The sequence below is a fragment of the Meriones unguiculatus genome, chromosome 19 (genome assembly GCF_030254825.1).
Source record: "Meriones unguiculatus strain TT.TT164.6M chromosome 19, Bangor_MerUng_6.1, whole genome shotgun sequence".
In the NCBI taxonomy this organism is placed as follows: domain Eukaryota; kingdom Metazoa; phylum Chordata; class Mammalia; order Rodentia; family Muridae; genus Meriones; species Meriones unguiculatus.
Genome location: NC_083366.1, coordinates 30,472,309 through 30,498,465, shown reverse-complemented (window position 1 = coordinate 30,498,465; position 26,157 = coordinate 30,472,309). Strand labels below are relative to the sequence as shown.

The 26,157-nt window shown below is 38.6% G+C and overlaps 1 protein-coding gene across 1 annotated transcript in view; it reads left to right on the top strand.

Annotated features, from left to right (window-relative positions):
* Ryr2 (ryanodine receptor 2) overlaps positions 1 to 26,157 on the top strand; it is a 533,102-nt gene that overhangs the window by 421,019 nt on the left and 85,926 nt on the right. Inside the window, exons 62-71 of the mRNA XM_060372656.1 lie at positions 2,211 to 2,260; positions 8,441 to 8,501; positions 9,057 to 9,295; positions 10,935 to 11,016; positions 13,714 to 13,844; positions 16,974 to 17,294; positions 19,013 to 19,253; positions 19,769 to 19,856; positions 24,015 to 24,107; positions 25,857 to 26,027. Coding sequence (XP_060228639.1) covers positions 2,211 to 2,260; positions 8,441 to 8,501; positions 9,057 to 9,295; positions 10,935 to 11,016; positions 13,714 to 13,844; positions 16,974 to 17,294; positions 19,013 to 19,253; positions 19,769 to 19,856; positions 24,015 to 24,107; positions 25,857 to 26,027 — 1,477 coding nt within the window. The remainder of the gene's footprint in view (positions 1 to 2,210; positions 2,261 to 8,440; positions 8,502 to 9,056; positions 9,296 to 10,934; positions 11,017 to 13,713; positions 13,845 to 16,973; positions 17,295 to 19,012; positions 19,254 to 19,768; positions 19,857 to 24,014; positions 24,108 to 25,856; positions 26,028 to 26,157) is intronic.

Below are 26,157 nucleotides of genomic sequence, written 5' to 3'. Positions count from 1 at the left end.
ATCCTAGTTTGCCCAGAGATTCTGTCTCCAAAATCAGATGACATAAAAGGGGATATTAAATTTACCCTCTGGGAGGAATTAGTCTTTGATGCCCATCTTTCTCACTGAGGCTGTATTGTTAGGGAGCAGTAAGATGGAGAAGAATGACCTTTTTCTAGCACATTCTCCTTGAGTGAATAGAATTGAGTGAAAGGAGATGCAGAACTGTCCTGTTTCCGAAAGAGCCCAACAGTCTAGGTGTGAATCCTACAGGAGTAGCCAGGTTTACATATAGCCAGTATTATAAATTCAGTAGTCCAGGAGAGTTCAGAATGCTTCACTGGAATGCTAGAGGGTAGTGATCAAAGCCCTTTAACATAGGCGAGGATGCAGCCACATAGCGTGTCACCTTAGGTTTGAGCTGTCAGTCTTTGTAGAGAAACAAACCTGTCTCTGGAAAAAGGGCACTTTGAAGCCACTGTGAAGCTCAGTAGATGAGGAATCTTGGTCAGGGTAGCTTTTGTTTAAAAAGTAGTAAATAAAATTAGAGTACAAATAATATAGATATCAACATCAAATCTCACACTTAAGAGCTACATGCAGAGGTCTTTATTTTTGAAATATTTTGCTCTGATAGATGATTTCCTCAAATCTGACTCAGACCTTCGCAGATGAACATTTTCTTGGGAAAACTACAAAATACCCTATGTAATCCGTGTTCACCAATGAATGAATCCAGCTGGGTGTGGTGGTGGCGCCTGCCTATATTCTCAGTACTTACGAGCAGAAACAATTGGATTAGGAGTTCAAGGCTAGCCTGGAATTTCTGAGTGGTTTGAGGCAAGCCTGAGATGTTTAGCTTGTCCTTGTCTCAAAAGAAAAAAAAATTATCAATTAATATAATTTTAACAATCAATTAATCCATGTTGTTATAAAGTAGTACAGATCCATCTGGCCAGAATGTACTTTTCTGTGTGGCTGGTCTCCAGTGTTTGCATACCACCTGTGTTGGGGATGTGGTGGTGGGGGGTTTGGGTGGTAGGAGCTTCCCCAGAGAGCATGGGTAGTGAGGTTCACCCGCTGGAGGAACACAGTTTAGGTAAACCTTTACAATCCTCCAGGGAAGGGTGCCAGGAAGTTATGGGCTGAGACAAGAGCTGCTCCCTGGAGGGCTCAGGAGAGAGGATGGTAGGATAGTGGAGGCTGTGACCTGGTGATTAAGTGCCATAGTAGAACTCCACAGATGGTTCCTAGGAAGGAACACCTGGGGATGGCAGTGGCAGTGAGACCTGGATATCAGGAGAGGCTTCTTGGGGTTTGTACAGCCTGGACTGGGTCTGGAGGACAGGGTTAGGGACAGTGAGAAGGGAGTGAGCAACATCAGCAAAGGATTCCTTACAAGAGGAGCCCTTGGCAGGCCAGGAGTCTGGGAAGGGGTGAAGAGGCAGAGCCTACACTTGCTCTCATAGCTCTGGCATCTCCACTGAGGGGTGGTAGATTTGGGGTTGTGATACTTATTGTAGAATACAAGCCATGGTTATTTGGAATGTACCATTGATAATTGCGGTGAATTTCCTGGGACCTGATGTAGGGAGATAAGAAAGATACCCAACTCCCCTGGTTATCAAACCTACCAATATCTGATCATCAGATAATCAGCTCAGATTCGATTTCTAATTCATGAAGTCTAAGTCCAAAAGATGTCTGGTATTTACATAAGGAGCACAGTGGAGTTTGGAAGAGATGGTTTACCAAATAAAAGAGTACTAAAACTCACAGTAATGTTTATGCCCAAAGTACCATATTTTTGTTTGTAAATAGTGCCCATGACAATAAACAGGCGCGTTTGGGCATAGGAAATTAAATTCTTTCCACTTGGTTTTCCTGCAGTTCTGTTCTTTGTGAGGTTTATAGAGACGGCTTTTGTATTAATGAGCTTTGCTTTCTATTTTATTTTTGTTTCTTTACTTATAATATGTGCTTTTTTAACCATGTTTGTTAAGATACGCAGAAATTCTTTCTTTACTATCTTACTCCATATCCTGCTCCGAGAACCAATCCTTTCTGCGTGACATCATGTTTGCTTTTTTTCCGGCTCATAGGTCAGCTGTTTTGTTTTTCTTTCTTTCTTTCCTTTTCTTCTCATCTTTAATTTATTTTAATTCCCCCCTGTCTTTTTTCTACCTCCCTTCCCCACCCCCTTTCTCCTTTTGTTTTTCTTTTGTCCTCAGCCTGTTCTGCAAACTTGGAGTTCTTGTCAGGCATAGGATCTCACTGTTTGGTAAGGAGACCCTTGGGAAATTTCTGAGCATGGCCATCAGGGGCTTTTCTTTGCTAATTTCGCACTGTGTTGTGTGCTGCTATGTTGCATGAATGCATGACTGCACGGCTGCATGCATGGCCGTCATAGGCCAGACAAGTTCCTGGAGGTTGTATATAAGTAACATTACCTCTGGCACCACAGAGGGCTATGTCTTTCCTAAGCCAGTCCAGCTTGTGACTGAAAACCGAAGGGTGTTTAATTAAAGAAGCGAACTAATGAAAATGGCAAGTTCTGCCGTATTTTTATTTCAGGGGTAAAATGAAACCAGGCTCTTGGATTTTTGCTCGGTTTTCTCTGAAAGATTAAATAATAAGCTGATATCGATCCAAATTTTTTATTGCTAATGTTCTAGACTACAGACACGTTTGCCTCCTGCATTCCAAACTTTGGAGCTTGGTGATTGGGACCATAGTGCCCAAGAGCTTCGCTTGGTCAAAGTAGCTTCCTGTTACACCACTCCCTCATACCCCAGCCTTTTTCTGATGTGTCTCTGGGTCCATGTGGGCGAAGGCCATGCTCTCAAGCACCTGCTCCTGGACAGCTGTACAGCGTGGTCCTCACCTCACCACCTGGAGTGTTAGGAATCCTCAGCTCTGGCAGAAACCAGTCACTCAGTTTTCTACTATCTGATTATATAAATTGCCAAAGCAAATTCAAACCCTTTGCTCTTCAGGTCTTGGGGATAATGTTGGGATAGTTTTTATAGACATGTGGCTAGAAATGTTTTTAATTTAACTATATTTTTATGAAAGACCATAGATTTAGAAAACTAAGTCCTTTTTTGTAAAAATCACAGTGAATAAACTGAGGGGCTTACAAACAAATACACACATATAGAGTATATGGAGACAGGCACAGATTCTAGTTCCTATTAAAGTTTTTAAGAACTGATAGGTTTTGGTACAGCTGTCCATTATTGTACTGTATATTTCTCGTATCTGGAATGTTTAGTACACTTCTATTTATCTGTTAACTCATATGCCATATAAATTGTCTGAGCTTTTACATTATTACTTAAGATAGCTAAAAATTTCAGGGATGTTTCTTCAGAATGATTTAGGTTTCACTATTATTGCTTAGCCTCTCATCAATAGACAACAATTCATGTGAAAATTCTTCTGCCAAGATTCTCATATTCTGTTCAACTTTCCCAGAGTGACAGCAGGTCCAAACACTGTCATCAGAGAGTACTGTCTAATTATGGATAGCTCTGATGGGGGCTTGTCTGTCACTGCTAGGGTTTATGTACTCACCTAAAAGCATTATGCTCTTTGTAACTGGTCACTTACTCCATATTCTTATGAAATATTATTCTTATATCTAACTAATTCCCTTTTTAGAAAATTTAACGTATCCCGCATATATGACAAAGTACATACATCTTAAGAATCAGAAATGTTTCAGAATTATACATTTGGGTAATCAATAGTTGGGTCAAGACACTCTTTCCAACATTCCAGACACTTTCATTATGCCATTTTTCAAAAATGATAACCATTCTCAAAGGAATACTACATGGTTCTTCCATCAGCAAGGATTCCTTTTGCCTGTTATTTAGATTCATATTTTTTCTTCAAGTATATCATCTAAGGGTAAATGATGATACATGTGTAATACAGTTTGGTTTTGCCATGCAGGGGGTAAATTATTCTTTCTTAATGTAATATTAATATCTAGTTAGATGCTGTGTTTGAAATCCATTAAGCTAGAAGATTTCTTTAACAGTCAAACATGCTGTATACAGACTCGTCTAGTTAATAGAGTCTTTAAGTCTTAGCACACAAACTGTATAACACAACTCTAGCCTGCCTTTAGACTCATGTGATGACCAGGATGGAACACTGGACTTTGACTGTGGACATGCTGCCTTTGAGGATTAACCATCTGAATGATTTGGTCAAGAGACTTGGATGCCTAAACTTTTACTTTTTTTGTGTTTGTGATCAGCACAAATCACCACTAATCTTAGAGATTTGTTATACATGTTAAACCTAATGTGACTTGATAAATACTAAAATATCGTGGAAACTGTGAACTTGCTGTGTTCCTATCCTAGTTTGATCCATTAGATTTTACTGATTGGTTTTATTCATATCTTATTTATTAGTGCTTACCCAGGCAAATCAATTTACATTCAAAATACAGTACAAGGTGTGGCTATTCAAAGTATATGTACAAGTATATCCCACTTCAGAAGTACATCACAAATGCGTTTCACTTGAGAGACCTAAGCAAATGTTAAGCAGATGCCTGCATATAGTCACCTTAATCTTTCCTTTAATACCTTCATGCTCCCTCATTTATATTTGCACTTTATTTTTCTGCATTCTGGCAGGAAAAAAAGCTGTTTATTAAATCTATAATAAATACTTCCTTAGTTCAGAAAGATATCATGGTTTGGAGCCAGAAGGATGGATCAGCAGTTAAGAGTGTGTACTTGTCCAACAGAGGACCCAGGTTCAGTTTCCAGTGCACACACTGGGCAGCTCATGACCCCCGAAACTTCAGCTTCAAGGGATCCCTCTTCTGGGTTGTAATGGCACCACCATATAAGTGACACACATTAGCATAAAAATAATACTTGAAAATAATTTATGACTTCATTTAAGAATCAGTTGAGACAGTTCTATGTTTTACAATTAGTACCAAAACAGAAGACACAAAAAGATACACATTAACTTTCCATAGTTAGGCCTTGAAGACCAGGGGAGAAAAATAAACAGACAAGTTGGGGTCACTGTGATGAGTCTGGTAGGGACTGGGGATATTTAGTCTGTATTATCTGCCAAATTAAATTTACATCTGCAATTCTTCTGGGTAGTCTCAAGATTGTTATGACATCTACACCATGAGAATTACCAAAAGTTAGCTTCCCACATTTGTGTGTGTCTTTAATCTCCTTCAAAAGTCTTTTCTTTACATCAAAACATCCAAAGAACCAAGGAAACCCATATCTCCCACACTCTGAACTGCTCTTCTGAAGACTTCTAAAGCATTTCATGTTACATGGGAAAATGGCGAAGTTACTTTTTCCAAGGATGGATGCTTTTACCATAGAATCCTGGTGAAGAAAGAAAATATTTTGTAGGTGGGGTGGCGGGGAGGGAAATAAAATGCCATCTTGCTCAAATCTATGCTGTCCCATGTGAATTCTGAAGAGCATCCTTGTGACTCTGAGTTGATGCACACATGAGTTCTGGAAATTCAGTTTAGGATGGGACTAGTACTCAGACAGTTTGACAAGCACAGAAGATCTCATTTGCCATTCTAAGACCCCAATGTTGGCTAAAGAAATATTGTTTTTATTTTCATTCTTACTCTTCAGTTTTGCTAGATATAAATTCCATTTGCTAAACTCAAGGCAGGAAGAGCTTCCCAAGCCTACCCATTATATTAAATCCTTCAGTCATTGTGGGGAGAGCAGAATATAAAAGTACATCAGTCTCAGGGATGATGGTACAGGTCTATGCCTGTAATGTCTGTTAAGGGCATTATTTGCACACACAAGGAAAATCTAATTCTTTAAGTGCATTATTGAATATGTGGTAGTTGTGTTTGTGCTGTGTGAGAGACATTCTCTCAGGCTGTGAAGACAATCTACAAACCCTTTTACCTGTGCCACTCCAAGATCAAAGAACCCATTCTATCTGAACCCCCTTCCCACTCTGTGTCCCATGCAGCCAGGTCTTCCTCAGACACCAGCCTCCTATCCTGCTGCTGTGTGCCCAGTGCCTTCCGTTTCTGTAGAGTAGCCTGATTGTGTGCTGGATTCCATCCGTTGTCACCATGCCTTCCATTGCTCACCGGGCTACTTCAGCGTTCCCCGCAAACTCTGCCTCTACAGTGTGTCATGTTCCTTTCTGCTTAGGGGCTTTGGTGCCATCCTTACTGCGTGAGATGAGATTCCCCTAATACTTGCCTTCTTAGTTCTCACTAAATGCAGTAAATTCCTGCCCTTCTGGTTTTCGTTCATCCCTATAAGGCTAAGCAGAAGGCTTATTTTATTTTTAAAATGGCCTTTTAAAAATACCTGGGGAGTGAAGGGATGAATGAATGGATCAGATCCTGAGCTCAAGGAGCCTATGATCTTAATGGCGAAGACAAGTAACAGACATTCAAATCAGTAAGTGCTGTAAATGGCAAGTTTTTTTTTCCTTTCTTTCTTTTGTTTGCATTCAAATAACCCAATCTTTAATTTTGTTTCTATTTTTTGAGAAATTCCTAAGGAAAAATATTTTTCTTAGTAAGACATGCAGTACCCCAAAATACACCCCTGAGCCAGTGGAGAATCTCTCAAATTTTTCACATGGAGACTTTCAAGTAAACTTTTTTTTTTTTTTTACATGACAAGCATACTGTCCAAAATTCTCTTGGTTTGGCCTCACAGAGGTCTGAAACCTGAACATACAATATCACTACAGTTCACTACAGTGTTAACTGTGAGGATACTGGCACAGCACAAATATCAGATATTTAAAAGAAAGCTACTTGTTTTATGAAAATTTTTCTGTTTTCTAGTTGAGTATATTTAATTTTCACTAGTGCATGCATCTCAAATTTATATTTGGATAAGTTTCAAAAGTAAATGCTAAGTGACATAATTCAGTGAAAATTCACCTGTAATCTCTTTCTGCCTGCTAGCAGATTAGCTTTACGTTGACAGTTTTTCAAAATACTTCACGTATTGAAATAATCACTGCTATTCTCTATCAGGAAATATGGGAAAATTAATTTGTGTATGTTATTCCTGGAAGGTTCAGATTGTGCTTTGTTTGTTGGGCATGGTATAGACAATGAAAAAGAAATCCCTTTGAAGTCCTAAGCGTCTCTGAGAACAGTGTCTGTCTAGAACTGAGATTGTCTTTGTCTTATGATGTATCTAAGTTGGCCTGCTCCTGTTCCAGGATGAACACCCAGTTCCATGCATGTGTAAGTGAGATATTTTAGGATGTGTTTTTGTTTAAAGAAATAACATTCTGCTGTTACAAAAACTTACTTTGAAATGATTCATTATCCTAAGGATCCAGAGAATGTGTGTGTGTGTGCATTCGTGTGTGTGTGTGTGTGTGTGTGTGTGTGTGTGTCAAAAAGAGAGAGAGAGGAAAATATAGAACAAAGACTGGTATAGTTTGGCCATATTTTGGTATTGAAATTATTTGCTAATGGAGTTATCATTTTATTTATTTACTTTAAAAATATACATCACTAAGCATTACACACACACACACTGTATCTGTCACTCATAATTATACAAAATCCAGTCAAAATGCATGAATCTCATTGTTTTTAAGCATTACAATTTGAGCTGTGTAAAAGAACACCATTTAAAGTTCTGGACAGGTAGCTCAGAAGCTAAGAGCAAATACTTCTCTTGCAGAGGACCTAGGTTCTGTTCCCAGCACCCACATCAGGAGACCCACAACCACCTGTAACTTCAGCTTAAGGGAATCTGACACCTTCTGTTTGCTTTCCTCAGACACTGCATGCACATAAGCACACACACACCCACATGATCATAATTAAAAATGAAATAAATCTCTAAAAACAAGAGTTCTACTTAGAATCTCCAACCTCTTGTTTTAATTTTTTTAAATGAGTTTAATTGCAGCTTCCTTTTTGTTCCAAAGATTAACAAAGTTTGGATAAATCAGTCCACCTTGCTACCTTAGAATTCAAGCATAATAATTCACCCTGAGGCAGTTGACTAAGAAGGCAGAGGCTCCCGAAATAATTAAAATAGCATTAAAATGTGCAGAGATTTAGCCCATCTCATTTCAGAAAGCGTATGCACTGACTTTAAAGGTTTGCATACCGTAGGCATCACAGTGAGCTATGTGGGGAGAGGAGTGTATCTGAGGATTTCAGCAAAAGTTCCTTTAGTTTTGTGCAATGCTTTCGAATGCTTCTGGAGCATGTCTGCTACCTGATGAGACATGCTTCACCGCTTGTCAACTTACATCTGCATAACCACTCTTGAGCAGAGAAACTGCATGATTTCAAACTTGAGTCTTCAAAAGTCTCTTTTATTAAGTTATGATTGAGCTGTGTGAATTAACAAATATCTGTGACACGTGTTCATGGGACACAGAAACGTTAGGAAATCCTGAATATTTATATAGTGTTTTGTTTCTCCTTCAGGGAATGATGCCACTTCAATTGTGAACTGCCTTCATATTTTGGGCCAGACTTTGGATGCAAGGTAAATAGGTGCCTTTTTATCTAAATGAATTAATATAATTATGATATATAAGAATGTTTTTTTTTTTTAAAAAAGACCCCATGTCTTGATGTTATTTTTGTGGTTTTATGAGCAGTTTAGTGCAAGTGAAAAGAAACCTTGGAAACTACTGATGCAGTTGCTCTTAGTCTCTACAATCATAAGAAGATTATTTAATCTTCAAGGGATCTCTCTAGCAGCTGATTTAAAAACAGTTATCAAATATGAATATATCATGTTTGAGCACACACACATACAAAGAGATGAAAGTAGAACTTCCTGGAAAGAGGGAGGAATCAGTGGGAACAGGAGAGGGTAATTGGAGGTAAACATGATCATAATATATTATGTGCATATTTGAGAATGTCATAATGAAACCATTATACGTAATTAGTCTAAGCCAATAAAAAATTAAAAAGTTAAATGTATTCTAAGTGGATCCTGTACTAGAAATGTAGCATGGGGAGAGATGGTCAGGTTTTCTCCTTCTGTTTGTTGCTGTCAGAAGGTCGAATCTCTTCCTTCCTGACTTCCCAGGACTGTAATGAAGACGGGCCTGGACAGTGTGAAAAGTGCTCTCAGGGCCTTTCTGGACAATGCAGCGGAGGATCTGGAAAAGACAATGGAAAACCTTAAGCAGGGCCAGTTTACGCACACCAGGAGCCAACCCAAAGGGGTGACTCAGATCATCAACTACACCACCGTGGCCCTGCTGCCCATGCTCTCGTCCCTGTTTGAGCACGTCGGCCAGCATCAGTTTGGAGAAGATTTGATATGTATGTAAACCTGATCCTTCAAAGCTGGCTTTTGAGCTAGGACCATCAGGGCCATCCCCACGTGCTTCTGCATGCAGATGCTTTGATTATTACAAGTAGCATAGACGGGTGTATGAATTATAGAAACTTCTTACAGAGACAGATCTCCACGTCAAATGGACCCAGAATTAAGGTCACAGTTTTGGGTTGAATCTTCTGCAATGTTGAAGCACAGCTTCCATCAAATTCCCTGAATCCGTTGCACCTTTTCAAGTGCTTATTTTCAGTGGATTTAGAGCATAAAGCCATGCCACATTAAATGCTTCCAAATTGTTTCTGAGTCCAACACAGATTGCTGACTGGACCACAGGTTATTCAACCAAATAACATTATCTCTGCTGAGCCAAATGCATCATTGGACTATGACAAGCAAAGATAGCTCTGCTGATAGGTTTAAGTCTGATTTCAAAAGATATTTAATTAGCTAGTTTGGGGCTAGAACGCTTAAGTTACTTTAAAAAAATTGTCCTCAGAATATCTAAGGTTAAGTGGAAAATTAACACTTGAGCTGTCCTGACCTTTTGCAGGGCTGCTTATGAGAACTTGGGATGAGCAAGGAACTTTGAGGGAGCTGACACACCTTCGGAGACTCTCATAGTGTGGGTTTCCCAGGTGATGGACAGTGCATTGTGAGGCCACTCTGGGGTTCAGTGGCTCTTCTGCTAGCGTTGGCAAAACCTTTACTTTTACCAGTAGGCCCAGACTATAGATGAAAATAGGTCTTATGTCAAAGATAATTTATTCTGTCATGGCATGGCATATCTACCTGGGTTGGAATGAGAAAGTCACATTTCTCAGATTTTCTTGGCTTTCAAACATGTTTTATTCAATGATTTGAAGCTATTTCACAGATACTCTGTTTAATTTTCCTAACATCGATACTTTAGTAAGGGACAGATAGAAAGATGACTCAGTGATTAGGGGCATGTATTGTTCTTGCAGAGGACCAGAGTTTGGATCCTAAAATTCACTTTAGATGGTGTACAATCCCTTGTAAATCCAGCTTGAGTGGGACCCAGGCCTCTGGCCTCTGTAGGCACCTGTACATACTCACAGATAGACAGATAAGCACATATCTAACCAAAACCAATTTTTAAAAATCTCCTGAAGAAACATATCTGAATATCAGATCATTGGAGATATCATGTGTGAGTTATGGTAACAAACAGTTATTATATTCAACATTGCATGAACTAAAAGACCTTTTTCATGCAAACCTTTGTAGGACACAGAATCTTTATTTCTCCTCAGAATGATATTCAAAACTGTCATTTACTCCTTCTCTTTCTAGATAATCTTGTAATTTACTTTATTCTTGGGAAAGTTCTTTTTTATTCACATACTGAGAAAGAATATTAAAAATACTTCTGAGAATGTTCTGGATAATCACAACACATCCTCTAAAGCGTTTTGAGCAAGGAAGAAATTTTGAAAAGGAACGTTTATGTTTTCTTTTGTAAATGTGTTCTAATTTTGTGTTTTCCAAAGTTTCAAACACTGTAATGACTCTAGTGAGGAATTCTGGGTTGGGCATACACGTTCTCAGGGTCATCTGTTATGTCCGTGTTTACTTCTCAATGAAGACTCTCTCTGTTCCCAGTGGAGGATGTGCAGGTGTCTTGTTACAGAATTCTGACCAGCTTGTATGCCTTGGGAACCAGCAAGAGCATCTATGTGGAAAGGTAAGAGCTGAGGACAGCCTGGTACCAATGGCGATGGCACCTCAGAACTTCATCTTATACATGTTTCTTACTTTTGAAGCAACCCAGGCTAACCTATTTAGTTTCCCAACTGAAACTCGACAATCTTTAAGTTATGAAGTATTATTACAAAGCACAGTGGGTTATGCAAAAGACACACAAATAATGGTTTTTATTTTGTAGAGTGACATAGTGTCTAAAATTGAATGTTTTATCTTTCGCATAGCAGGATAGTATATAAAATATAAATATATAAGCTTATAGCTTGTAAGTCTTAGGAGGCAGTCTGCTAGCATTATTTGTTTCTGTGTACCAGAAAAGTCAAGTAAGGACCGAGGAGATGACTTACTGAGGGAAGACCAGACCCACATTACCCAACCAAAAAAGCCCAGTGCAGCAGCACAGAGCTTGTAATCTCAGAGCTGGGGGAGCAGAGGCAGGAGAATCCATAAAGCTTGCTTGACTGCACAGTCTTGATGAATTAGTGGGCCCCAGATTCAATGAGAGACCCTGACTCAAAAACTAGGCTGGAGAATGGCTGAGGAAGCGGCTCATTGTTGACCTCTGGTCTCCTGATGTACTCACACATGCCTGCACACCCACATACATATGTGGACGTACACACACATACACACAGAAATATATTGTAAGATGGAAGCTCATTAAAACCAGCTCCATTTTTTCACATGCCATGCAGAAGTGGTTCACCTTTATCAAATGATATCAACAGGTTAACTAAGACCTCCCGGTCAGCATTTGACCTGCACCCACGGATTCTGGTGTCTTTTTGTAATTATTTTCCGAACCAATAATAATCCCAAAATTCAGAAACTCTCAGCTAAAAGCATTCATATGTGAAATAGTTATGACTAATCACTATCTTTTCACAAAATTGGTTTGGTTTATACTCTTAAATCTCATAATTAACCCACGTGCTCAGCTTTTCTTTTTGTTTCGACTTTGTAGACACAGTAGTAGGATCCCAATTTTATTCCCAAAGACATTTTCTTAATTCTTTCTTATTTGTTATTATTTTTGTGTATACTCTTGGCATTTATGATTTTTAATTTCCTGTTTTCTTTTCTTGCATGTTATATGCATGTAGTCTTCTAGACTACACAGGGACTTTGGATTTTTGTGCAATGACATTTGTCAATTACTTCATACATATTCTTTCGCCTTAACTTTATAATGTCAAAAGCTTTCATCATACTTTTTTTAGTAGGAGAAACTTCATATATCAGGTCTAGTTTTTCATGATGTGTTTTCTATTACTCAGATTTAGCTTTTCATTTATTATTTGTTATTTGTTAATTAGTAGTTAAATGCCAGATGCAAGGATGCAACAGTGAAAAGGCTAGTTCTCCACCATCATGGGAGAGTCTTGAATCTGCTCAGAGAAGCCAGCACCCACAAACAAGTGAACTGATGAGGATAGTGGTGGACTGTGCTTGACATTTGTGTAATCATGCAACATAGAGAACCCAAGAATAGGTCACTTAGAACCTGGCTTTTAAATCTTATGACTATAAAAATTCATAGTTCCAAACTCACATGATGGACCCACTTTTCAAAAAAAAAATCTCTGTCATTAAGTGTCTAGGCATGTTTATTTTCAGGGATATTTTAAACTACCTAATAAGAATATCATGTAGCGACTAGAGAGATCTCAGCCATGTAGATTGTTCTTGCAGAGGACCCACATTCTCTTTCCAGCGGCCACTTCAGTTGGCTCATAATCATCTGTTACACAGTTCTGGGGGGCCCAGCATCCTTTTCTGGCCTCCAAGGGCCCTACATGCAAATATATATATATATATATATATATATATATATATATGTATGTATGTATAATACACACACAGTTAAAATAAACATTAAAATATTTAAATGTAAAATAATGTAATATTTTGTATTAGTTAAGTCACCCTTATAGTATTTGTATACTTTTCTAGGGAATTTATAATAATTTATATTATAATTTATAATATGCTTAAGTTGTTCCTTTGGTGAAAAGCTTAAGATTCCAACAAAGCCATGAATTAAGTAAATTATTAATAAAAGAGGGAAGAGTGAAGAAGATGCTATCAGAATTTAATATCTGTCCCCAATCAATGAAACATAGTTTGACTGCTTAGATACTTTCTTCTTATAAATAATAAATCAATTTCAAGTGATACTGGTGGCTTTTAGCATTTTGACGTTTTAACATTTCATAGCTATTGTGAAATTATTTTTATGTGGTATATTTTCATAAAACACAGCCAATATTATTACTTCAGCTTTCTACTCTTGTGAATTCACTAAGTCAGCAGCAGAAATTCTCTCTTTGTTATTTTTATTTAAAAAATGAAAAGTGGAAGAAAAGAAGAGGCAGCCAGGAAGAGAAGAAAACCTTTAGATTTGTGAGTGCAGGTGCAGAGTTTGTTATTTTCATGGTTTGCTTGTCTTGGTAATCTGATTTTAAGGCTATTGCTGATAAACAATTTAGCTTTTACTTAATGGATCAAGATTTGTAATTCTTTTTTTTCCAATCAACCCTGGATTTGTTTTGTTTTGTTTTGTTTTGTTTTGTTTTAAGTAGCAATATCGATATCCCTTTCGTAGGTTAAATTCACCAATTCTAATGTAACTTCTTTGTTATTCGTCTGCGAACAGTAAACATTTTTGCACTTGTAGGCAACGATCTGCCCTCGGAGAATGCCTAGCCGCCTTTGCTGGTGCCTTCCCCATTGCCTTTTTAGAAACCCACCTGGACAAACACAATGTTTACTCCATCTACAACACCAGGTCTTCACGGGAAAGAGCAGGTAACATAGAGAACTGTGCTTGTTTTTTAAGAAGTGAAGCCATGTCTTGATGTCTTGATTTCTTCCTGCAGTGTTTTCTGATCTTTGGAGAGTGAGATAATTTATCCAGAAGTTTTATTTCTGAAAGTGCATGGTAGTGATCTTGTAAGGGAGCAGTGGGATGGAATGAGTCCAGGTTACCAGAGAAGCTTCTCTTTGTCCTGGATTTTGGAGGAGGAGGAGGAGTTGATTACAGAGGGCAGGGTGTAGGTGATTTCTTGCCATAATTGACAGAAGGGGTAGTCCATAATTTGATGCAATCTGTGCATATGTGGGCTAAACATTCCATAACTTTAATCATGAATAGACATAGATGGTAAATAGGGGGTTTTCTGTAAAGCAGTGGATTTTAATTATCTCTTTCAGTTTATGATAGCTGAGTCTCCTTGTTCTCAAGTGTTATAATTTAGCATTTTTAATGTGTGCTTCCTGTGATGCTTCTGAAAGAAGATTTGTTTAATTGCTCCTAAGTTAATGAAATATAGACAAAAATGGATATTCTACTAAAGCAGACAAAGTAATCAGCAAATATTAAAAAGTAGTTTGATCTGCTTTCTTATTGACTAGTCTTACGGTAAGTCAACAAGGGCTCTGGTATTGTTATTTGTTCATTGGTAGATGTTTGCGTGTGTGCACGTATGTGTATATACATGTTCATGTCATACACTGATCATATGAATGTCAGATGATAACTTGCTTGTCCTATTTCATGTGTTATAAAGTTTCTTCTTTAGCTGATTTATCACTTGAAAAGCTTAAAATTGGAATTCTGATAAACATAACCAACACCTTTAGTTTACTTCTAAATATAAGGAGTGTCTCCTTAAAATCCAAGAGTTTGTGTGTATATTCAGTGTAGCACAGACCCCAGATCTGTGCGTGTTCTTCCGTGTAGGACAATCTGAGTATTGATTGTGTGGATAGCCCTAATTTCCTTATGATTCCAACTGAAAAAGATATTTACTCCCCTGTTGGTAATTTCAGAGATTTACTAACAGGAATGTGAGTTGAGGTCAATAAAAAGAAAGTAGACTCCAGTTATTGTTCTAGTAACCTCTTAGAATAGTTGACCAATTCTCAAATGTGCCACAGATGCCCTCTGAGAAGACTTTTCCTGTTTGGTATTTTTCTAAGTCTATGGAATTTGCACACCTCTCCATTTATGAACTTACTCCTCAATGACTTAGGTACACGGTTGCTTTTTTTTTTTTAAGTGAATCTTACCAAGCAATGTGTACTACCCTGAATAATTATCATTTAATTCATCTATTTTGTCAGTCTCACCTTATGAATAAATGAAAGTATTGAATGTGCAATAGTAATATTTTGACATAATTTCTGTATATTTGTAAGTTGTGAAAATGGTTCAGTTCAAAAGGTTGTTCATTTATGTGTAATAATCTTATTAAGGCTTTATAATCCATTACTATTTGGACACAAGTCAAGAACAAAGTAGATTTATTACCTCTGTACAGATAAGGAACTGTGCATACAGATTATCTGCTCATTTGCATATCAAAGCAAATTAAATTTCATGATTTCTGTAGCATTAGGTTATGGCAGATAGAGGAGATACAATACAAAGATGACTAAGATCTGATTCTTTCCCTCAGGAGGTTCTGGCCTGTAGGAGAGAGAGAGAGAGAGAGAGAGAGAGAAAGAGAGAGAGAGAGAGAGAGAGAGAGAGAGAGAGACTGATAGACATGGGCAGTTGAATTCAGAGTAAAGACTACTGGGTACCAGAAAGTGATGTTATACTAGAGTCTCTGGGAAGACCCAATACAGATATCAGGATGGGTCTTGAAGTTGGGAGGATAGACACTCTGGTTCATTAGGGAAAATGTTGACTTGAACTAGCTCTCAGGAGAGATGAGCAGACATGAAGCAAGGCTAGGAGAAAAGCAAATATGGGGACTGAAGCAAATAGCAAAGAAGATCCATTTACTAACTACAGAGAGGGATTGATATATTTTAGAGATCTCTCCTAACAGCAGTAAGGGAGAAAAAGGCACAGTTTAGCTGTGTTGAGACCTGGAAAATCCAAGTGCCCAGATAATGCCCATTGGAAAGAACAGTTAGTGAAGTGGTTACGAGGTTTCCTGGAGGGAGAATCGTCTCAGATGTGAGCCTAGGAAGGTTCCTCTGCATCTAGCTAGGGCGACTGATTGGATAACACCTTCTCTGAGTAAATATGTTGGAGAAGAAGTGAAAAGTTTAAACCTATTGTGTTTCAGTGAACACAGGATTAGTCAGGAAAAAAAAAGATGAATAAATAAAACTTGAAATGTTCATAGCTATAGCAAACGGAAGCCAGCAGTAGTGAGTATAGTTGTCAAGACAAATATGTAAGCAGAGGAAGAGAGGGGCCAAAAATGGATCCACAAAGAAGCCAACACCTAATTCAGCAAAGAGAAAGGTGTGAGTTAAGGACAATGCTGTAAATGAGTAGGGACTGGAGATGGTGATAATAAGGAAGGAGGTTAGGTGAGGTGGTTCAGGAAAAGGGAGAAGCTGCCTAGCAACCAGTGAGCTATGGATATAAAGTCATGAGTTTCCTGTGTGCTGGAAAGTTGAGTTTAGTTGCTATACAAACAATGATGCCTAGGAATTAGAGCTTCTGGGGACATTTGCACATCTGTAGATATGGCTGGCCAGGAGCTGCTAGAGAGGAAGAGGCTGGGGATAGAGACCTGAGCAAGGTCCTGTGGTGGGAAAATCATTCAGACAGATAGTCGGTAACAAAAGACAGACCTCAAATCTCCTTCCTCTAAAAAGAGGGTATGGAAGTGAATAGGTATACACAGAGATAGCTTGAAAATGGTGAGTGTGAAAAGCAGGACAAAGAGAGCATGGCTATTCTTGTTTGCTGTGAAGTAGGCAGAGCAGATGTCCACTAGAATGGGAGAGTGATGGCCTGGTAGGATGTTGGGGTTAAGAAAGAACTTTGAAGTAACAGCCATGATAAAAGGAAGACAGGTTTGAGCTTTGAAGCCAAAACTGAAATAACATGTTCTTTTGAGGCAGTCAGATCTGTCACATGGTACCTGTTCTTGTATTGAGCATGATCCAATTATGTCTGCGTTTCTTCAGCCCTCAGCTTACCAGCAAATGTGGAGGATGTCTGCCCAAATATTCCATCCCTGGAGAAGCTCATGGCTGAGATTATAGAGCTGGCAGAGTCTGGTATCCGTTACACTCAGATGCCACACATGATGGAGGTTGTGCTGCCCATGTTGTGCAGCTACATGTCACGGTGGTGGGAGCATGGTCCGGAGAACCACCCAGAAAGAGCGGAGATGTGCTGTACAGCCCTCAACTCAGAGCACATGAACACACTGCTGGGCAACATTCTCAAAATCATCTACAACAACCTGGGGATTGACGAAGGTGCCTGGATGAAGCGCTTGGCTGGTAAGAGCTGGAAAGAATCTACTCTACCATTTTATTTCCAGTGAAGCTTTGTCATAATGAAGGCAAGAAATTTCCCACAGAAATCTTCAGTGATTTCTTCTGTGTTCAGAACTATCATTGCTTAGTCCTGTTATGCTATTTTAAAAGATATGGATCAGATCAGACATTTGCTAATTGCTCTGGTCTCATTTTTGTTGCCATGATAAAGTACTCTGACCAAAAGCATCTTTTGAAAGAAAGAGTTTATTTTATCTTACACTTCCAGGTGAGAGTACATCGCTGCAATGATAGAACTATGGCGGGAGCATAAAGCAGCTAGTCTTGACAAATCCATCAAGTACAAAAGTACACAAATGCATGTGTGCTCACCTGCTTTGTTTTACTCAGCTCAATTTCTCCATCATATAGTTCAAGACTTCCTGCTTAGGGAATGGTGTCACCCACACTGGGCTGACTCTTCCACATCAGTTAAGTTAATTAAAGCAAGCCCCCTCCAGACATGTCCACTAGCCAACTCAATGTAGACAGTTCCTCATTGAGACTCTCTTCCCAGGTAATCCTAGGTTGTATGAAATTGACAATTAGGGCAACTCATTACATAGTTACTCATTTCAAGCAGATTTCTAAATTCTTTATTTCTATATAAGATTATTTTGCAAGCACAAGAAATAATGACCAGTAACATCAATAATGATTGTGCAGACAGAGACAAAAATAAAGCAGGATTTTGAAACAGCCTACTACCTTCATATTATTTGGCAATGGGCTGAGGAATCGAAGGTGAAGTAGAGCGCGTACAGTTCAGTTTATCATTGCAGTGTTTCTATTCAAATTCTGGAAGATGTCTAAATACCCCACAGCTCCGGCAGGATGGGTAAATAGTTTCTATATACCCTATTATTAAATATTGTATTTTCCCCAAGCACTCATGTTTCAGCATGCTTTGTGTGTTGGGAAATACTCATGCTCACATATATATACACATATATGTGTGTGTATACATCCATATGCATATATATGTATGCAACATTTTAAAAGGAATGAAGAATGATCTGTGTATAGTATGAGTTAAGGAGTTTATCTGTTGATGAAAACTAAAAGAAATAATACCAGTTTTAATGATCAAATAGGTGTATTTTTAACTTTTCTCACATATGCATCACCCAATGTATTATGTATGTATGTGAATATATTTATGTATATGTGTGCATATTATATAGCTTTACGGTAAAAATAATCCATCTTAGAAATTGCCTGTGTAAGCCTAGGAACTACCACTGAACGCTAAGTAGGACAGCAGTGCTGTGTATAATCTTGAGGAGCTGAGGACGGGATGAGATGAGGAGACTGCAGGTCCCACGTGATGACATTGCAGAGAGTGTTTGTCTTCTAAAAATGAAAGGGCTGGAAGACTCATTTCCACTTGGGGACTTTATGTATGCTACTCCTGATTTCCAATATGATTCCAAGTCTTCTTAAAAATTTTATTCTAAATCATCAATTTTTTTTGTTAAAAGTAAGCACGTTAATTGAGTTCAGTAATCATGTTTAAGCATCAATTATGTAGTTAGGGTTGTGGCTAGAAAAAGGATAGAGACATGGGCTCTATCTTTAAAGAAGCCATGAGAGAGAAGAGGTGGAGATCTCACTCCCATTATCATACCAGCAATTTTATGGGTGCTTTTCACATCAGATCAATAATGTCTATTTCCAAACAGTTTTTTCACAGCCTATCATCAACAAGGTGAAACCTCAGCTCTTGAAAACTCATTTCTTACCCTTGATGGAGAAGCTAAAGAAAAAGGCTGCCATGGTAGTGTCTGAAGAAGATCATCTGAAAGCTGAGGCCAGAGGAGACATGTCTGAGGCTGAGCTGCTCATTCTAGATGAGTTCACCACCCTGGCCAGGGATCTCTATGCCTTCTACCCACTCTTGATCCGATTTGTGGACTATAACAGGTACAATGTGCAAAAGTGGATCACTCCACTCAGTCCTTCATTATCTGCTTGTCTCAGCTGTTCATGTAAACCATTTGATTCATTGACTCCTCACCTGTGAGCTTGTTCATGGCCATAATATAACAAAATATTAATGTATACATTAATTATCTTGGACATCTTCAGCTTACCACTGATCTTGTTTTCTGAAACCTTCTATGCTTTGCACATCTATTGTTATATTGTTTCTGTTTCTGCAGCAGAGATTGGAGCTGTAGATGAACAAGTATAAGCAGCTTATACAGAATAGAACATTTAAATTGTTATGTATATATACATATATGTACACATACATAAGACATACAATACATAAGTGTGGATATAGATTTAAAGCAATAGTTTATCAAAATCAAACTAAACTTTTAATTTTTAATTTCTTTTAAGAAGCTTTTGGACAGTTACAGTTGGGGGATGGTGGGAGAAAGCTTGTTTTATTTATTAACTTTAACTTAGAACCTGTTCATCATGTGCTGCAGGGCAAAGTGGCTGAAGGAGCCTAACCCAGAAGCAGAGGAGTTGTTTCGCATGGTAGCTGAAGTCTTCATCTACTGGTCCAAATCCCATGTAAGTATGAGAATGCCGTTCAGAAGTATCTACTGTTTGGTGTGTGATTAGGGCTTGTAAAGGTAGACCAGTTGTCTGGTCCCTGAAGTCAGTGCCAGCATGACATTTCTTTAATTTGTCTCCTAGAATTTCACTTGATAGCTTAGAACAGATGGTAGGTGACTCTGGGGACTTCAGGAAAATAGGACCTCTTTTAAACTCAATTTTTTTTCTTTTATCCATTAATCTTTTTTTTTAAAATTCTTTATTAATTACACTTTATTCACTTTGAATCCCCCCCTGTGGTTCCCTCCCTCCTCCCATCCCAATCCCTCCCTTCCTCCACCCTCTGCATGCATGCCCCTCCCCAAGTCCACTGATAGGGGAGGTCTTCTTTTCGTTCCTTCTGATCCTAGTCAACTAGGTCTCATCAGGAGTGGCTGCATTGTTTTCTTCTGTGGCCTGGTAATGCTGCTTCCCCCTCAGGAGGAGGTAATTAAAGAGCAGGCCAATCAGTTCATGTCAGAGGCAGTCCCTGTTCCTATTACAATGGAAGCCACTTGGATACTGAATTTCCATGGGCTACATCTGTGCAGGGGTCTTAGGTTATTTCCATGCATAGTCCTTGGCTGGAGTATCAGTCTCAGGAAAGACCCCTGTGCTCAGAATTTTTGCTCTGTTGCTCTCCTTGTGGAGTTCCTGCCCTCTCCAGATCTTACTGTTTCCCACTTCTTTCATAAGATTCCCTGCACTCTGCCCAAAGGTTGCCCTTAAGTCTCAGCATCTGCATTGATAGTCTGCAGGGCAGAGCCTTTCAGAGGTCCTCTGTGTCAGGCTCCTGACTTGTTCACTCTTTTCTCCTTCTGATGTCCATCCTCTTTGCCTTTCTGGATAGGAATTGAGCATTTTAGCAAGAGTCCTCCCTTTTGATTAGTTTCTTTAGGTGTACAGATTTTAGTAGGTTTATCCTATATTATATGTCTATATGAGCTAGTATATACCATGTGCTTCTTTCTGCTTCTGGGATAGCTGACTTAGGATGATCTTTTCCAGATCCCACGATTTACTTGCAAATTTCATGATTTCCTTGTTTTTCATTGCAAAGTAATACTCCAATTGTGTAGATGTACCACAATTTCTGTATCCATTCCTCCACTGAGGGGCATCTGGGATGTTTCCAGCTTCTGGCTATTACTAATAAGGCTGCTACAGACATGGTTGAGCAAATGTCCTTATTGTATATTTGAGCCTCTTTTGGGTATATGCCTAGGAGTGGTATGGCTGGATCTTGAGGAAGCACTATTCCTAGTTGTCTGAGAAAGCACCAGATTGATTTCCAGAGTGGTTGTACAAGTTTACATTCCCACCAGCAGTGGAGGAGGGTTCCCCTTTCTCCACAACCTCTCCAGCATGTGTTGTCACTTGAGTTTTTCATCTTAGCCATTCTGATGGATGTAAGGTAAAATCTTAGGGTCGTTTTGATTTGCATTTCCCTTATGACTAAAGACGTTGAACATTTCTTTTTTTTGTTTTTAATTTAATTTAATTTTATTAATTACACTTTATTTACTTTATATTCCCCCATAAGCCCTTCCCTCCTCCCCTCCCAGTCCCACCCTCCCTCCCCCTTCTTCATGCATGCTCCTCCTCAAGTCCACTGATAGGGAAGGTCCTCCTCTCCTTCCTTCTGATCTTAGTCTATCAGATCACATCAGGAGTTGCTGCATTGTCATCTTCTGTGGCCTGGTAAGACTGCTCCCCCCTCAGGGGGAGGTGATCAAAGAGCAGGCCAATGAGATTATGTCAAAGGCAGTCCCTCTTCCCATTACTATGTAACCCACTTGGATACTAAACTGCCATGGGCTACATCTGTGCAAGGGTTCTAGGTTATCTCCATATCTGGTACTTGGTTGGAGTATGAGTCTCTGGAAAGACCCATGTGTTCAAATTTTCTGGTTCTGTTGCTCTCCTTGTGGGGTTGTTGTCCTCTCCAGATCTTACTATTTCTCACTTCTTACATAAGATTCCATGTTCTCTGCCCAACAGTTGGCCATAAGTCTCAGCATCTGCTTTGATAGTCTGCAGGGCAGAGCCTTTCAGAGGCCCTCTGTGGCAGGTTTCTACAGAGCTAAACAGAGAACTCTCTGTAGAGGAATATCGAATGGCAGAGAAACACTTAAAGAAATGCTCAACGTCATTAGCCATTAGGGAAATGCAAATCAAAATGACCCTGAGATTTCACCTTACACCCAGCAGAATGGCCAAGATCAAAAACTCAAGTGACAACACATGCTGGAGAGGTTGTGGAGAAAGGGGAACCCTCCTCCACTGCTGGTGGGAATGTAAACTTGTACAACCACTCTGGAAATCAATCTGGTGCTTTCTCAGACAACTAGGAATAGTGCTTCCTCAAGATCCAGCCATACCCCTCCTAGGCATATATTCAAAAGAGGCTCAAGTACACAATAAGGACTTTTGCTCAACCATGTTTGTAGCAGCTTTATTTGTAATAGCCAGAAGCTGGAAACATCCCAGATGCCCCTCAGTGGAGGAATGGATACAGAAATTGTGGTACATCTACACAATGGAGTATTACTTTGCAATGAAAAACAAGGAAATCATGAAATTTGCAGGTAAATGGTGGGACCTGGAAAAGATTATCCTGAGTGAGCTGTCCCAGAAGCAGAAAGACACACACGGTGTATACTCACTCATATAGACATATAACATAGGATAAACCTACTAAAATCTGTACACCTAAAGAAACTAATCAAAAGAGAGGACCCTGACTAAAACACTCAATCCCCATCCCGAAAGGCAAAGAGGATGGACATCAGAAGAAGAAGAAAACAGGAAACAACCTAGGAACGTTGAACATTTCTTTTAAGAGTTTCTCTGCCATTCATTAGTCCTCTATTGAGAATTCTCTGTTTGGCTCTGTACTCCATTTTTTTAATTGGATTACTTGCTTTGTTGCTGTTTAACTTCTTGAGTTCTTTATATAGGATATTAGCCACCTGTCAGATATAGGGTTGGTGAAGATCCTTTCCCAATCTGTAGGCTGTCATTTTGTTCTGACGACAGTGTCCTTTGCTTTAAAGAAGCTTTTCAGTTTCGTCAGGTCCCATTTATTGATTGTTGCTCTTAGAGCCTGTGCTGTTGGTGTTCTGTTCAGGAAGTTGTCTCCTGTGTCAATGAGTTCAAGGCTCTTCCCCAAAGATAAATTTTTTATAGCGTTCCATAAACATCAAGATGATTGTTTATACCCCCCTCTTTTAAACAGTGTGTCATGTAGCCCAGGCTGGTGTTGAGCGGCTGCTTCACCTCCACATGTTGGGATCATTTACGACTTGCCTAATTTAAAACCACTTTTGAAACATATACATTTGCATATTTGCATTGATGTCTGTTATCGGTGACATCGTTGGAAATTGTTTTAGTTTGTTTCTGCTCTTCTAAGTGACTCAAATGAGGTATTTTGTTTGTTTGTTTGAGAGGTTGGGCATGGTAGCCTAGAGATCTGCCTTGATGTTGATCTTCACATTTTGAGACAGGATCTCACTTTATAGCCTAAGCTGGCCTTGGAGTTAGCCTGACCTCAAGCTTGTAATTCTCTTGCTTTTGTGGGACCACTGGCACGTGCCACCATGCCTGATATATGATTCCTTCTTTTGTACAGCGCATTTTAAATGATACATTAGCATATTGGAGTACTTTGGGAAAAGTGTATATTTTTTACCTTTTCCTCTCTTTCATGGGAAACCCAATTTATACTTGCCAAGGGGACAAATGGGAGGGGTCCAGGATTAGATGCTTTAAGACGTGGAAAACTGTTGGAAAATTGGCATCTATATTCCAATCACAAATCATTCAAACACCAATGAAATGTCTTTAAACTTTTGTCTTAAAGGATATTTTGGAATGAGGACTCTGTATTTTAATCACCAGGCTCACTTAATGGTACTTTCAATAGTAGGGATATTATTATATATCATAGAATCAAACTTATTTCTACGTTTCCATATATGTTTCTTGAGTCAGTTGTCTCTAACTGTCTCTGCATATGTCATACACCCAAAGCAGCATCTGCCCTTGAAGACACTCTGGATTCCTGAATAACTCTGACTGTATTGTTTTCTCCAAGTAGTTTTAACTGAATTTTTCTTTTCAACTTCTTAGAATTTCAAAAGAGAAGAGCAGAACTTTGTGGTGCAGAATGAAATCAACAACATGTCCTTCCTCATCACTGACACAAAGTCTAAGATGTCCAAGGTATCGAGTCTTCTCATCTGTCTCAATGTTCTTTTATGTGTTGATAGATTTTAGAGATGTTTTTTCTTGAAAGTTCATAAAGATCATTATATTGGTTTGATAATATTGCTTACTGATGAAAAAAAAACATTTGTGCTATTTGGATGCCTTCTAGCATTAGTTTGAATCAGGTGTGGTAAAATGCTGAAACATAAAAATGACTTCTGAAGGATTACAGATTTCTAGTAACTAAACTTACTAAAAATACTTTCTTATAAGCTGGTACATATAAAAAATGTGATCCATACAATAAGTATATGTCTTCAGAATGTAAATATTCTTGCTTCTAATATTCAGAAAGTTATAGATTTGATGGAGCACAACTGTATGGAATAATATACTGCAATATGATGACTTAGTATTTACCAGTCCTTTACAATGAATCAATTGTTGGGGCTGGAGAGATGTCTCAATTGTTAACTATACTAGCTACTTTTGTGGAGGACCCAGGTTCAATTCCCAGCATCCCATGATGGCTCACAACCATCTGTAACTCCAGTTCTTTGTGACCTGATGTCTTCTGGCCTCTGTGGGTACCAGGCATACATGCAAGTAAAAACTCTGTACACATAAAAAAAAATAAATGTTAAAAAAAAGTAGTCAACTGCTACATCACTTATCCCTGTGCTAAGAACTCTTGCAGTACCAAGTTTTACCTTTTTCCGTATTTTTTTTTGTTGTTGTTTTGTTTTGGTTGGTTGTTTTTGAGCTAGTGCTCCTCTGTTTAGCTCTGGCTGTCCTGGAACTCACTGTGTATATCAGGCGGCCTCAAACTCACAGAGATTCACCTATCTTTGCCTCTCAAGTGCTGAGATTAAAGGTATAGACTGTCACCTTCTTTTAAGCAATGCCAATCACTTGCATGCTAAATTCCCTGTTGTTTGTTTTCTCACGGTCGGTCTGTCATTGTTATGGAACTGATTAAGGTTAGAATTATTGCTACAAAAGAAATCCAGCATACTTGAAGTGGATATGGGGCAATTATTTTCCTAGGTTAAAACTTTTTTTTTCTTTATTAGAAGACCACTCTCTGCCCATCAGAACTTATCATAAAATTGAGGTACCCTTAAAGCACCAGCATAGTTCTTAAAAGAGTCACCAGATACTTCAGTTTTACACTGAAACCCCTGACTATTTCTCTACTACTGAGACTGATATACCACTTGGTGTCTCAGGAGATACACTAAAGGTATAACGAAAGAGGAAAATGTATTTTGTAATAGTTATGTATAAACTGCAAAGATAGTTTAGAAACAATCCAGACAGTGTGTACATATCTAAAAAAAAAACAACAACAAAAAACAAAAAAACATCCTGCACATGCATGTAAATTGTAAAGCATCTATCCAAACAAAAATAAGATTTCTGTACTTAAATTTCTTTTAAAATTGAGAATTAGAAAGAATATTTTATATGAAATTACTATATGGAATTCCTTCCTAATATTATGATGTGTCTTTTTTTCTAAAAAGTAAATGGGAATAAAATATCATTAGTTAATTAGAAAGATATAGGAAGAAGAAAAATTAAAAGTAAAAAAAAATGCTGAGAAGAAAAGATAACCTTTTCAGAATGGCTGGGATTCCTGAAAATAAGGACCAGGAGAAAATAAGGACAGTGGAGCCATGACTTTTAAGAAGAGTAGTACGTTGGAATGAAAGAAATGTGGAAATGTGGGTGGGCATCCCATTATTCATCCTTGTTCCACAGGCAGCCGTTTCTGATCAAGAAAGAAAGAAAATGAAGCGCAAAGGGGACCGGTATTCTACACAGACATCTCTGATCGTGGCAGCTCTAAAGCGATTACTGCCCATTGGGCTGAACATCTGTGCCCCCGGGGACCAAGAGCTTATTGCTCTGGCCAAAAATCGATTTAGCTTGGTGAGTCTCCTGGTCACCCAGGGCTGTTAGTCATCAGACCCCCAGACTTCGGCATTCCACCCTTTGAATAATTCTATCAGTATTTTATTTATGGTTATATTTTTAGTAAATAGTTTTTCTGCAGACCCTA